The 13249-nt window shown below is 40.2% G+C and overlaps 1 protein-coding gene across 2 annotated transcripts in view; it reads left to right on the top strand.

Annotated features, from left to right (window-relative positions):
• The window catches only part of PTPRO (protein tyrosine phosphatase receptor type O), a 276527-nt gene extending 263817 nt beyond the window's left edge, over window positions 1-12710 (top strand). For both annotated transcript variants that reach the window (XM_017528611.2, XM_017528620.2), the window contains 4 exons: window positions 3463-3617; window positions 5967-6102; window positions 11482-11602; window positions 12634-12710. In XM_017528611.2, coding sequence (XP_017384100.1) covers window positions 3463-3617; window positions 5967-6102; window positions 11482-11586 — 396 coding nt within the window. In that variant the 3' untranslated portion in view covers window positions 11587-11602; window positions 12634-12710. The remainder of the gene's footprint in view (window positions 1-3462; window positions 3618-5966; window positions 6103-11481; window positions 11603-12633) is intronic.
• Window positions 12711-13249: the final 539 nt, after the last annotated feature.

The raw sequence follows: 13249 nt of genomic DNA on the forward strand, positions 1-13249 counted from the left end.
TTTTTGGAGATGGAGTCTTGCTCTATTGCCCAGGCTAGAGTGCAGTGGTGCAATCTCAGTTCACTGCAACCTCCACCTCCCAGGTTGAAGCAATTCTCTTGCCTCAGCCTCCCAGGTAGCTAGGATCACAGGTGCCTACCACCACGCCTGGCTAATTTTTGTAATTTTAGTAGAGGCAGGGTTTCACCATGTTGGCCAGGCTGGTCTGGAACTCCTGACCTCGTGATTCTCCTGCCTCCCAAAGTGCCGGGATTACAGGTGTGAACCACTGCACCCAGGCGATAAATCACTTCTTAGCCATTGTTAACTGCCACTTGTTAACTGGCAGTTAACAATGTGTTTTATTACCAGGAGAGTTTAGGCAAATCCCTGTATGGCTCTAACGGACTGCGTTTCATGTTGTTTCAGTCACTTGAAATTCACATTGCTTCCATGTTAAGTACACGTTTCTACTCAAATGCAGAGTTGCAGCTTAAGTGTCACCTTTTTTGTGGACTCTTCTCTGGGCTTGGACACCATTAGCACTCTCCTTTGCTGGGTCAGAATCTCAGGTAAACTGCTCTGTCACAGCACACCATAGATAGTTACATTTCTCACTCCTCATTTCTGCCTCCCCAATATGCTGTGTTTCAGAAGCAACTGCTCTATCCTTGTTGAATAAATAAATCAGTGAATGACTGAGTTATTTCAAAATTAATAAGGCACTCGTAAAGCATCAACAGACTTTCCATCAGAGAAAATATTTGTCAACTTGAATGCCATTTGAACTCTGCTTTCGTTCTTAGCTACTTCCATTGAGAAGCCAGGACAAATTGCTAAGCAAATATAGTACAAATCTGTCCCTAGGTTTGCATGTAGGCGAGAAAATTTCAGAGCACAAAATAGGGTCTGTTCCACTGTCTATTCTGTTGACAAGGAAGAGTCACATAGATTATTGCATGGTCAGTACTATGCTTCTTGTCCTTGGTCTTAAATGATGACCTATCTTTCAATGACAATCATGTGAAGGATTTGAAAACTAGGAATAAAACATTGAACAGTTACAAGCATCTGGTACCAGAGTGCCCCCTTTTGGCCATAAGCATACCGAAGCTAAATGTTAAGCTCCTAAAATGAAAGCTCAGTTGCCCAAAGAACACTTTGCTGTGCTAATTAACACATTTTCCATTTAGTTTCATTTTTTGTTTATACCCTTCTTTATCCATTCCATATTGATATGCAGAAGCTTTCCAATTACAAAAAGATAAAATTACATAAATAAGGAAATCAAGGTAAGAGAAATTTGGGAATAGCTAAGTAAGATAAAACCAGAAAGCTTTCTCATTTAACAAGAAAAGAGAAAAATGACCATAACACACAAGTTGTCACTTTCTACTACTTGAAACTTGGCATGGACTGTGTGAGAGCTGGAGAGTAAAGATCATCAAAAACATTTTTCTTGCCAGGAACTTTGTGCCTTGCTATTCAGCTCACAGGGCTGACCATGGTTCCAGGACCCCTGCCTTGTAGCTGCAGAGCAACTAACTAAAATTTAATCATTTCCTGATTTTAAATCACCTTGCACTTTTAGCCAAATACCATATATATATACATATATATATATATATTCTAGTATGGTTGAAGTGAAAATGTATTGGGCTAAAAAAAAATATATATATATATATACATACACACACACATACACACACACACACACACACATATATATACATACACAGACACATATATGTATTGGCTACAATGTACACAAGTTATACAAATTATGATCAGCGTTTGAACAGGCGAGCATTTTCCTGAACTTTCCTGGCAACCAAAGTTATCTGGTGGCTGGGTATTCTAAATCCTCATGATATTGAATAAGTAAATTATCTTGTGCAATTCATTATGCCCAAGATACTTTCTCAACATACTTCCTGAAGACAGCACTGAGGGTAGCCAGTATCTTCGTAGACTTCATGTTCTCTGTGTCTAAGCCAGAGCCCTTGAACATAGCAGAGGAGGCACTGCACACTGCTGGGGATATATTAGGTGCCAAGGATACAACAGGTGTAGGGGAGGTGACAACTTATGTATATTTAAGCAAATCTTAAATATTTCTTTATACATTTTATTTATGTGTTGTCTTTATACATTGATTTTCTGCCCAAGACCACTGACTCTTCAAAATTCATTTCTCTTTTAATACCTGAACTTAAACTTTAGCTCAAAATTGACAGTGAGGCCAAGTTTCCCTCCTTCCCAATTATGATATAGTATTCCATCCTCTGAGTGAATTCTAGGCTCTTTGCAAATTTGAGGAATGAAAGATGAATCAGACATTTATGAAGCCTGGGTTTGGGATATTTCTGACAGTTGATAACAAGTGGAGAATATGTCATTCTTTCAAATAAGTTGGGACTAAAAAGAGTTGATCTTGAAAGATCCATTCTAGTTAATATGTAGTCCGTTCAGAGGGACCAACAATATATTTGATGTATGGGATAATAGGAATAGGATTAATACACACGTTATACTCGCTCAGATTCCCAGAGCCAGCCATACAATGGCACAGAGCTGGATGACAGTGAGTGATAGTAATGAGGTACAGTAGGTAATGATATCACAAACATGATTACACTTAATCCACACAACAACTCTTGTTGTAAGTGTCATTGGGCCATTTTTGGATATGAGAAAACTGAAGTTCAGCGAGTCAGGTCCTCTAGCATCAAAGCCCAAGACAAAGATTCTCCTATGAGTGATTTTGTGGAACTGCATTCCTGGGGAAGCCCCACAGGGAACAAGGGAAGCAGACTGACAGAGAAGAAGCCCCTCAGAGCATTCAGCTGAAGTCTCGCCTGTGCTGGATTCCACAGACAGCACTGGGGCATGAACAGCACCGTGGCATTGTTTCACTCGGAAAGAAGCAGGATTTCTGTACCCCACGGTTAGTCAATCATCAGCTGTGGGCTGCCTTCAGCAGGAGAACACAACCTCTTAGGCATTTTCCATCGAGGCAGCTCCATGCAGTAGAAGGCAACTATCAAGAGAAGGGTACTGCTATGCTGTTAGCAGCAGCTGGAAAAAGTGTGCCCCAGGCTGGCAGAGGGTATCTAAAGGGCACCAACAGCACTTTCTACAGCGTTTAATTCATTAGCCAAAGCTGATGCAGCTTCTAAATGACGGAGCCAAGATGCAAATCCTAATCTGCTTACGCTTTTGTCCTTAATTACGCAGGTACAGATTAGCCTACTTATCCTACTATTTGAAGCTTTATACAATTAGTGTGGGGTTTTTTTCAGTGCCTATTTTATGGTGCTCAGAGATATGGTGCTCAAAGCCGGAATGGAACTTGTACTGACTGGGAGTGGAACATGGCTCTGCCTTCTTGCATGATTAACCTGGGATCACCAGTGGAGTCCTGGGCCATCCTAACAGTGAACTGAAAAGTTAATGCTTGGTTTTGACTTTTTTTCCCTAAAGGCTGACGAGATGCAGGATGTGATGCATTTTAACTACACTGCATGGCCTGATCATGGCGTGCCCACAGCAAATGCTGCAGAAAGTATCCTGCAGTTTGTACACATGGTCCGACAGCAAGCTACCAAGAGCAAAGGTCCCATGATCATTCACTGCAGGTAACCTCCTCAGCTGTATTCTCTATCAAAAATTAGAGGTTGGTTTTATAAGGGGAATAGTTCACCATTCCATAAGCCCCTGATGAGATGTAATTAAAAATTAAATGAATTCTGATATTTTAAACTAAGATTAATTGATATCTTACTATATACAATATTTATTATGACTATCTTGTATCTGTATAAGATAACTGTTATTATTCCCATTTTTAAATGAAAAAAGTAGAGAAAGGTAAAGATGTTAAGGGATTCACACGAGTTCATGCAACTAGAACATGGAGGGTATAGTATTCAAATCCGGGCATGTTAATCTACAAAGATCATGCTCTTAGTATGTGATATTATCCTACCCCATCAAGGATTCTGAGTAGTTACAACATGGACAAATAGTAGGTCAAATTATAGAAAGCTGGTCACAGCTCGGCATAATATAAATAGAAAAACAAGAAAAGGGGCCATGCACAGTGGCTCGTGCCTGTAATCCCAGCACTTTGGGAGGCCGAGGCAGGCAGATCACAAGGGCAGGAGTTCGAGACCAGCCTGGCTAACATGGCAAAACCCTGTCTCTACTAAAAATACAAAAATTAGCCAGGCATGGTAATGCACACCTGTAATCCCAGCTACTCAGGATGCTGAGGCAGGAGAATCGCTTGAATCCGGAAGGCGGAGGTTGCAGCGAGCCGAGACCGTGCCACTGTACTCCAGCCTGGATGACAGAGCAAGACTCCATTTTCAAAAATAAATAAAAATAAAAACAAGAAAAGAAAAAGAAAAAACGAAAATATTCAGCTTATGAAGATAAGCATGTTTGCTATGGTTCTTCCTCAGCATTTCTCTAAATTTTTAGACAGTAGAATGAAAGAGGATATAGAATATTAAAAAATCAAGGTCCACACTAATTCCCAGCAAGAACCGCTATCATTAAATTTAATTTGTTCTTGCTACTATATGAACGGAGCTGCACCAAAATCCATCTCTGTGATATGATATTACTGTAAAATCCTTATGCAGCCTCAAAAGACTAAGGGACATAAACATCCTCCAATGGCATGTGAGAGCGGGCAGTGGGATGAAGATGTGAAGGGGAGCATCGGCAGCCATGCCAATCTGAGCAAATAAATCTGTAATCTCAGATCTACTGCCTTGGCCACTGTGAATTAGAATGGCTAGAATGCAGATGTGTGTGTGTGCATTCATGTGTGTTTGTGTGGAGTGTGTACCTCCCTGGAAAGGAAAATGCCTCATAAGCTACTAAGTTTTGTTTAGGGCAGATCTCATTGCTGTCAATCCACTGCAGTCATTTGCAGGTTAAAAGATGTGCTATGGCAGATAAGATTATCTGTTCTAAAAACAGTCCTTTCCAAGAGCAGAAAATGAAGCTGTTCAACTCTGGGGTCAAATTCAAAGATTCTTTTTACGGATGATAGCAAGTGCAGTTCTGCATATGACTTTACAGCTGCTCACCCAATGGCAGATCATTTTATCTGAGAAATCCCAGGAGGAAAGAGTTGTCTAGTAGAAGAAGCAACTTTGAACTCCAGGTTTATAGAGTGGGATTTTTCTAGCAAACTTATCATGTAAATTGGCTTGAACTTTCTCTTTTCCCATAATTTCATAGTAATTCAAAGTTTAGAGCCATTTGGCTTTTTGTAGAGGATTGGAATAAAAGAGCTGACTTTAACACAGAATTAGGGCTTGTGGTGGGCAGTTGGCCAGGGCCTGTCAGTCCACTTCCACCTGTGCTCTAAGTACTGGGATTTGGGGACTGGCTGAGACTGGGTCCAAATATTTCATTTGATTGTAAGGCAACTATCTCAGAGGTCTCTGGGAGATGGGAGCGGGCCCAGGACCCACTAAAAGGGCAGGAGCACTGTAAGGCAGGTCTGGGATGGTGAACTGAACTTAGGGTTGAAGGTACACAAATCTCTGTGGCCCCAGAGCTAGAGTTAGGGTGTGGACATCTCAACTAGACTTTTGAGCTGGTCTGAGGGCTTAACTCTGAGGCTGCTCAAGACAGGGCACTGTGTACATGTATCAGCTCTCTGAAGGCAGAAATCAACTCTCCAGAGTACTCAACATGGAATCACTACTTTTCTCCAGAAGCAGAGACCCCGAAAAAGGGTGTGGTCAGCACAGTGCAAATCTCTCTCAGGAAGGCAGCCATGCCAGTCAGAAATATGAAGGAACAGCTGCATACTTAAAAATCAGTTAAGTGGAAAGTACTGTCAGGAGCTTAGTCTTCTTTTGTCCACAGTGATGCTATCTGTAGTTTTTTAGAAATCACCAGTTCTATTTCAACAGTGAAGAAGTGCCATCTGAATAATGTGCCTTCGGAACATTCTTTCGCAGTGCTGGAGTGGGACGGACAGGAACATTCATTGCCCTGGACAGGCTCTTGCAGCACATTCGGGATCATGAGTTTGTCGACATCTTAGGGCTGGTGTCAGAAATGAGGTCATACCGGATGTCTATGGTGCAGACAGAGGTAGGAACATAATCTATATGTTTTTTTTCAATTTTCCCTGGGCTGAAAAACTTATCATCATTCAATGATGTGCTTTAAAACAATTCTCTCAAATTTCTTTGTATCTGTCTTTCCCATTTTCTTATTGTATATGTTCACACTGCTTTGAGGTATGAAAGAAAGGTAGAGGCCTGCAGAAATGCATCTGGTGTATAGTGATTACACTTTTATTGGCATCGTAATTCAGAGTGCATGGGTGGATTTCTGAGACTCAGAGTCAATTGCAGATAACAGCCATCCTGCGTAAATGCCACCAAATAGGGACTGTAGAACTAGTGCAATTTAATTTATATTTGAAATGTTGGATTGGATTCAATACATTGTTCATTAGCTTACCCTCCACGTGACTCTATCCCAATTCACTTTTGATGATGATTAGGAGTTGGATTTGAGCTTTCTGTCCCTTTTATGATTTTAAGGATTCCCAGTCCCCAACCTACCAGCATTGCCAGTTCCCTTCATCTCAGTGATGAAGATTTATTATTTTAACAACATGGGAGCACCCCTGAAAGATACAAGAGTGTTATGTGTTCCGTCTTCCTCCTCTTCTCCCGACTCCTCCCTCCCTGAAAGCCTGAGGATGCGCTCAGTCTGGAGTAGCAGCCCAGGGCGACGCAGGCAGACAGCACCGCCTGCCTCGGAGCAGCCGTGGGTGTGTACCTGTGTGGGCGCAATAACCCAAGTACAACAGCTTGTTCATAAGCTTTATCATCCAGCCGTACTCGCGACTTCATAGCTTCAGTTTTGCAATAATTCTTTTTCTCAAAGAGTGTGTGTGGGTGGAACACTTGAGTGGAACACAACCTGCCCTGACCTGTATCAGGATATTTTTTAAACGCCTTGGTCTTCCTCATGCTCTTCCTACCCAGCACCACTAGATGTCAGTATCACTTCAAAAGCCTAGAGTAATGGCCGCCGTCTCAGCTCCGTTTCTGCTTTCCCACGCTTTTTACTTTTCTTTCCTCCTAGCTCCCCATTCTTATCTGACCAATTTTTGGCAAGGCTGTTTCAATACATTCATTTCTGAGCTACAGCAGGATCATATCACTTGGGAAAGAGTAATCCCTGTTAATATTCGGACCTTTCATTGATAATTAGAAGCAAGTCCAATTGATTTCCTCACTTTGTTGGTTTCAATCATGCTGCCTGGTAATTTAGTGATGTGGGGACACCAATGTTACTTTTTAATCATAAGCTTAAAATGTCTGGCTTCCCAGAGAAGTCCACTATCTGGTGAGTAAACGGTGGTTTATTGATCAGTGATTTATTGATAAGCCCATATTTTGGCTCTCACTTCCATAAATTTGCAGCCTGATATGTGATTAAAACTCCCTGTTTTGTATAGGAATTTCCAAGCTTCAAAGAGCCACACTTTATTTTAAGTATTTTGTATTTAATGAACTGTCTTCCCAATTTACTTAATTCATATCTTTTAAAACTTTATATATTTGGGGGCCGGATGCGGTGGCGGGCGCCTGAAATCCCAGCTACTCGGGAAGCTTAGGCAGGAGAATTGCTTGAACCCAGGGACGGAGGTTGCAGTGAGCCAATACGGTGCCACTGCCCTCCAGCCTGGGCAACAGAGTGAGACTCCATTTCAAAAAAAAAAGAAAATAATTCATAGATTTTAATTATGGTATGTTTGCTTTTGACTTTTCCCAACTACAGATTCTTAATCTCTTTCACAGGACAGATGCTCCATCTCATTTTCAGGGCCATTATCTTTCTTTGGGTGGTAATCAAGCAGCCACCATGTTGCTTTCTGCAAAGCCAAGAAAATGTTTTGTTTTCTCCCTAAATGTTTTACCCTAAATTTTAGTTGTTTGATTTGTTTATGGCAGAATTTTAGGTTGATATCCCACAGACACAGCTTTTTTAAAGCACAGTATCACCATCCTGGTCAACATGGTGAATTGAAAACCCTAGTAAAAATACAAAAATTAGCTGGGCATGGTGACACATGGTGGTGCATGGGTATAGTCTCAGTTACTTGGGAGGCTGAGGCAGGATAATCGCTAGAACCTGGGAGGCGGAGGTTGCTTTGAGCCGAGAACTCACCACTGCACTCCAGCCTGGTGGCAGAGCAAGCCTCCATCTCAAAAATAAATAAATAAATAAATTTTAAAATATAAAGTACAGAAACTCCATGAACTCTCGTGGGGAGTTCAAAGTCAGCAAAGGGGGCAGAGGTCCCCCGGGTTACTTATTTTTTCCAACTTTTCTAGCTTGACCCCTGATTCTCTCAGGACCTCGTGTTGGATGTTTTCCAGTTCCAGTTATTTATCTGTCTGTTTTGTTGTTTTTTTTTTAACTTATGTCTAGAACATCTTGTTCATTTATCTTTATTTTTCCCTTGTTCCTCTCCGCTTACCATGGTTCATCCTGTATTTGGAATACAGATTGTTCTGCCTGAGATTCTCCTCAAGTCCATTCACATTCAAATTCTGCTGCCAGGTCACAAGAGTTAACAAGTAAAGAACAAAGTAAAAAAAAAAAAAAAAAACCTTATTCTTTTTACATGTATTATCCTACAGTACCCCTTTGACACTAATGATTTTCAAGAGGATGAAATGATTTTCCCACTGAGCTCTGTTTTTGTGTACATAATCAACTCATGTAGACCTTACTTCCTCCCTTCACTGGTATCTAATTTTCCAGCCATCTCTACAGTGCCTTGATTCCACCATTCCACCTCACCCAAAAAATTGCAGAAGTAGCTGCAATTTATGCAGCCATGTCTCCAGGTGCATAACTTTCACTAATTTTTCGTAAAGCAGACATGATAGGAAATGATACAACCTAGATAAGTGCTTTGAAACTGTGGGGTGCTACCTGTGAATGATGTTCTCCTCTCTTCTATTTTAATCGGATATTTTGTTTTATTTTCCTCTAATATCCTTCCCTGGAGGTCAGTTGGGGCTTTGCTTTTTTTTTTTTTTTTTTTTTTTTTTTTTTTTTTTGAGACAGAGTCTCGCTCTGTCGCCAGTTGCCAGGCTGGAGTGCAGTGGTGCATTCTCGGCTCACGGCAACCTCCGCCTCCCGGGTTCAAGCAATTCTCCTGCCTCAGCTTCCCGAGTAGCTGGGACTACAGGCCCGTGCCACCACGCCCAGCTAATTTTTGTATTTTAGTAGAGAGAGTTTCACTGTGTTGGCCAGGATGGCCTCAATCTCTTGACCTTGTGATCCACCCACCTTGGCCTCCCAAAGTGCTGTGATTACAGGCGTGAGCTACCGCGCCCGGCCGGGGCTTTGCTTTGAGCAGCCTATCCTCCTGATCTGCAGCTTGGATTTCTCAGGGACTTTCAAAGACAAGTCCCTCCAGGAATAATCTTTTTTTACTTTTCTTGTGGTGTTTTTGTCTGGTTGTTTTCGGTTTTGATACAAAATGTAGCCACTGAGTAGATGCAGATTGAAAGTCCAGGCAGTCTCTGGTCTTATCTATTCCCAGTGTTGACATAACACCAGAAACAATGGATTAGGTGTCCTTAAGGGATAGTTCAGCCACTGACAGGATACCGTCTCCCCAAAAGGGAATATATTTTCTCCAAACCTAGTGTTGAAAAATACAGGTTAGGCTGAGGTACCAACCCAGTGATGTTTGAAGTATTAATTTTATTTTTTTGTATGAAGTTGTTACACAAGAGGCTTCTTAAAATCCTGTGGATATCTTGACTGGATCTTCTTTAAATGTTATTTCTAGTGCTATTACTTATGGAGAAACTCTGGGAAATAAAGAAGAAACACTGTGAAATTACCCTACTTCTTGGCAGAAAGATATATTTTGTTAATTTCATCTTGGTTTTCATTCAAGTATAAACTTTTACATGATTGTGCTCATATTATATGTATATATGTATATGTATGTATATGTGCACTAATTTACATCTTATTTACATTCTAGTTTCTCACTTAGCATTTTATTATGTAGCATGTATAGTATCACAAGTTTCCTAAAATTCTATAAAGCTCATTTTAAGGACTAACGTTTCATTATGGATACACCACTGCATACTTAAACCAATCTCCTTTTTATAGGACATTAAATTGGATTATTTCCCACTTTTTACTATTATCTGTGCCCACACCATTTAGTAGCACTTTATTAATTATACCACCACCAACAATAGGTAAAATGGACTGTCTCAACAAACTTGTCAACATTAAATACTTTTTCCTTTTAGCTTTGTCCACTACATAGATAGAAAATAATTGTTTTAACTTATTTTTTATTCTTTGACTATTTTATTCTTTGAATATTTTAATATTTCCTCAGTTTACTTCAAAAATCATTTAACAGGCAAGCATAAGCTAAGTCCTAGGCATCAGGAATAAACAGACATAGTCCCTAACTTCCAGGGAATACTTGGCCTAGTGGTTGATGTCCTTTATTTTTGTCTATTTACACATGTTACTAATTTGACTTTATCACAAAAATAAAGGTATCAATTTTCTGTCATAATTCTAGAAAATATTTTTCTCTCCCTGTTTCTGGTTTACCCTATGTTATTATTCTTTTCACCTTTTTTAATATGTAGTAGATTGAGATTTTTATTTGTAATTTATTCCACTGCTCTTAATTTTAGAAATTCCTTTCCTAAAGTAAACAGAGAGAAATTAATATTTTTCTCTATATTTTTAATGACAATTTATTAAACTACCTAGAATTGACTTTAGTGTATGATGAGGGGATATCCTTTTTTCTTCAAAATAGCCCCATGATTTTGATTGAATTTTGATTCAATCAAAATTTTGATTCATTTGATTCATTCAATTCAATGAATTTTGATTCATTTCCCTTAGCATTAAGTGATAACAATCTAATGTACAGCATGGTGAGCATAGTTCGTAGTATTGTACTGTATACTTGTATCCTTGAAATTTGCTAGGCAAGGAGATCTGTGTTCTCACCACACACACACACACACACACACACACACACACACACACACACAAAATACATATATATATAATATAAATATAAACTGTTCGGGATGGTGAATGTGTTAACTAGCCTGATTGTGGTCATTTCATAATATATATGTATATCAAATCATCACATTGTACACCTTAAATATATATAATTTTCATCATACCTCAGTAAAGTTAGGGGGAAAAGATTCCACTGTTTTTTTAAAAAGCCACATTGTTCTAAGCTCTGTTATTAATCAAATACTTTTACAGTTGATTCTCCTGGATTTTCTAGTTACAAAACTGTATCTCTGTAAATAATGAAAATGGTTTCCTTTAACACCAGATCCTGATCATTTAAACTGTCACAGTGTAAAATACTATATCTTTGCACATACCTGCTCTGAAACCTGTTTTTGTCTTTTGTTCCAGGAGCAGTACATCTTTATCCATCAGTGTGTGCAACTGATGTGGATGAAGAAGAAGCAGCAGTTCTGCATCAGCGACGTCATATATGAGAATGTTAGCAAGTCCTAGTTCAGAATCTGGAGCAGTAAGTGGAGAAGAGCTTGTCACGGGTGCTCTAAGAACTATCAGAGGGGGACATGATGGATGGGACAAAAGACAGCAGTAGCCATTTGTACAGTATTGACTCTGACTTCACATGGGTGTTCCTTCCCAACTCCTGGCCTCACATGGGTGGTCACAGGGAGAGACAAGTACTGTAGCAGATCTTTGAGTTTCAATGCACCTTGGTTGCTGTTAGCAACAAACAAGAGCTTCTGCACCTCATGATGCCTCATCTCCATTCCCTCTACTGGGAACTATACATTATTCTGTTATTGGATCTGTGCCTGTAGTATCAGGACGCTACCATCCAAATCTATCTAGATATCTCGTGCAAATATTTTGTTGATTGCAAGGGTTGTACAGGGGGTTACGAAAAAGACATGAGCTGGATTGGACACTCCCAAAATCACAAACAGCACCGACAATAGAGTCTCAGGATAGCAGAGTCTGAAAAATGCCTTGATCTCACCCATTAGGTAAGCCGTTACTTAGAGCTTCATGAAGACACTTGTAACGTAGTCAATGCCCTGTACTCCAATTTTGACTAGTAGATCAGATTTTGGAGGTGTAAGTAATCTTGGCTAAGGTAACAGTAATCTTCCCATTTAGTTCAGTAAACGGACTGTAGAGTGTCTAACTATACTGCGGGGAGGGGAGCCAATGACAGGGTAGGGAGAGGACAGTGGTGCATGGGGGGAGAATCATGAAAATCTGGGAAGCATATGGACCAGTGGGCAGTAGGATAGGATTAGCATTGCAACTCTCATCCATAAAGAGAGACAGAGAGCACAATGGAACGGGAAGGATAAAGAATAAAGACAGAGAAAAATAAATTTGCTGAGAGGGGGAAAGTCATTCAGACCCACAAAAAGGAGGCAGCACACAGAGAGAGATGCACAAATCAACCCACATCTGCATGGGTTGTGGGACTGAACTTAGTGAGAGCAGTGGTGGGGAAGGGGGAGGCTGCTGCGACCGCAGGCAGCTTACCATCTTACTCTGTCTCGTTCACAGGAGAGGACACGATGTGCACCCATCCGCCCTTGCTTCCAGATTGTTTTGGGGGCCCCTGATAGTCATTTTGCTAAAAAAAAAAAAAAAAAAAAAAAAAAAAAAAAAAAAAAAAAAAAAAAAAGAGGCCCTGCTTTGTAATATGTGGCCAAGGAGATAATTTATCTCACAGAAGCACCGGGAAGACTTAGCCTTAAAGAGCCTACAGTGTCTTTTTGGACTCTTTCACTTCGGGACATTTAATAATGGACCAAATTCAACAGAACACCAGGAAGGTCAAGATACTCTCCAAAGGGCAGGAAGTACCGCACTTCCGAGTTTAGTTGCCCCTTTGCTGGTTGGGCTGAGATTTTTTGTTTTTAGATGTTTTTTTTAAGTGCAATAATTTTTGTATGTGTGTGATTCTTATCAGAAAGTTGAATTGTTTTCTGCCCACACCATTCAACAGCCCGTAACCCAGGAAAGAACAGGCATTGTTAGCATCAGATTATACCTCATTATTAAAAGGAGTCACGGCCACACATGAAGAAATGGTCATTCTACTTCAAGGAAATTGAACCAGTGCTATCTGTACTCCAACATTACCAGATCTGGACTGGGGAGGGTGGACAGGAACATT

This window comes from Cebus imitator, unplaced genomic scaffold (genome assembly GCF_001604975.1).
Source record: "Cebus imitator isolate Cc_AM_T3 unplaced genomic scaffold, Cebus_imitator-1.0 Scaffold2, whole genome shotgun sequence".
Lineage (NCBI taxonomy): Eukaryota > Metazoa > Chordata > Mammalia > Primates > Cebidae > Cebus > Cebus imitator.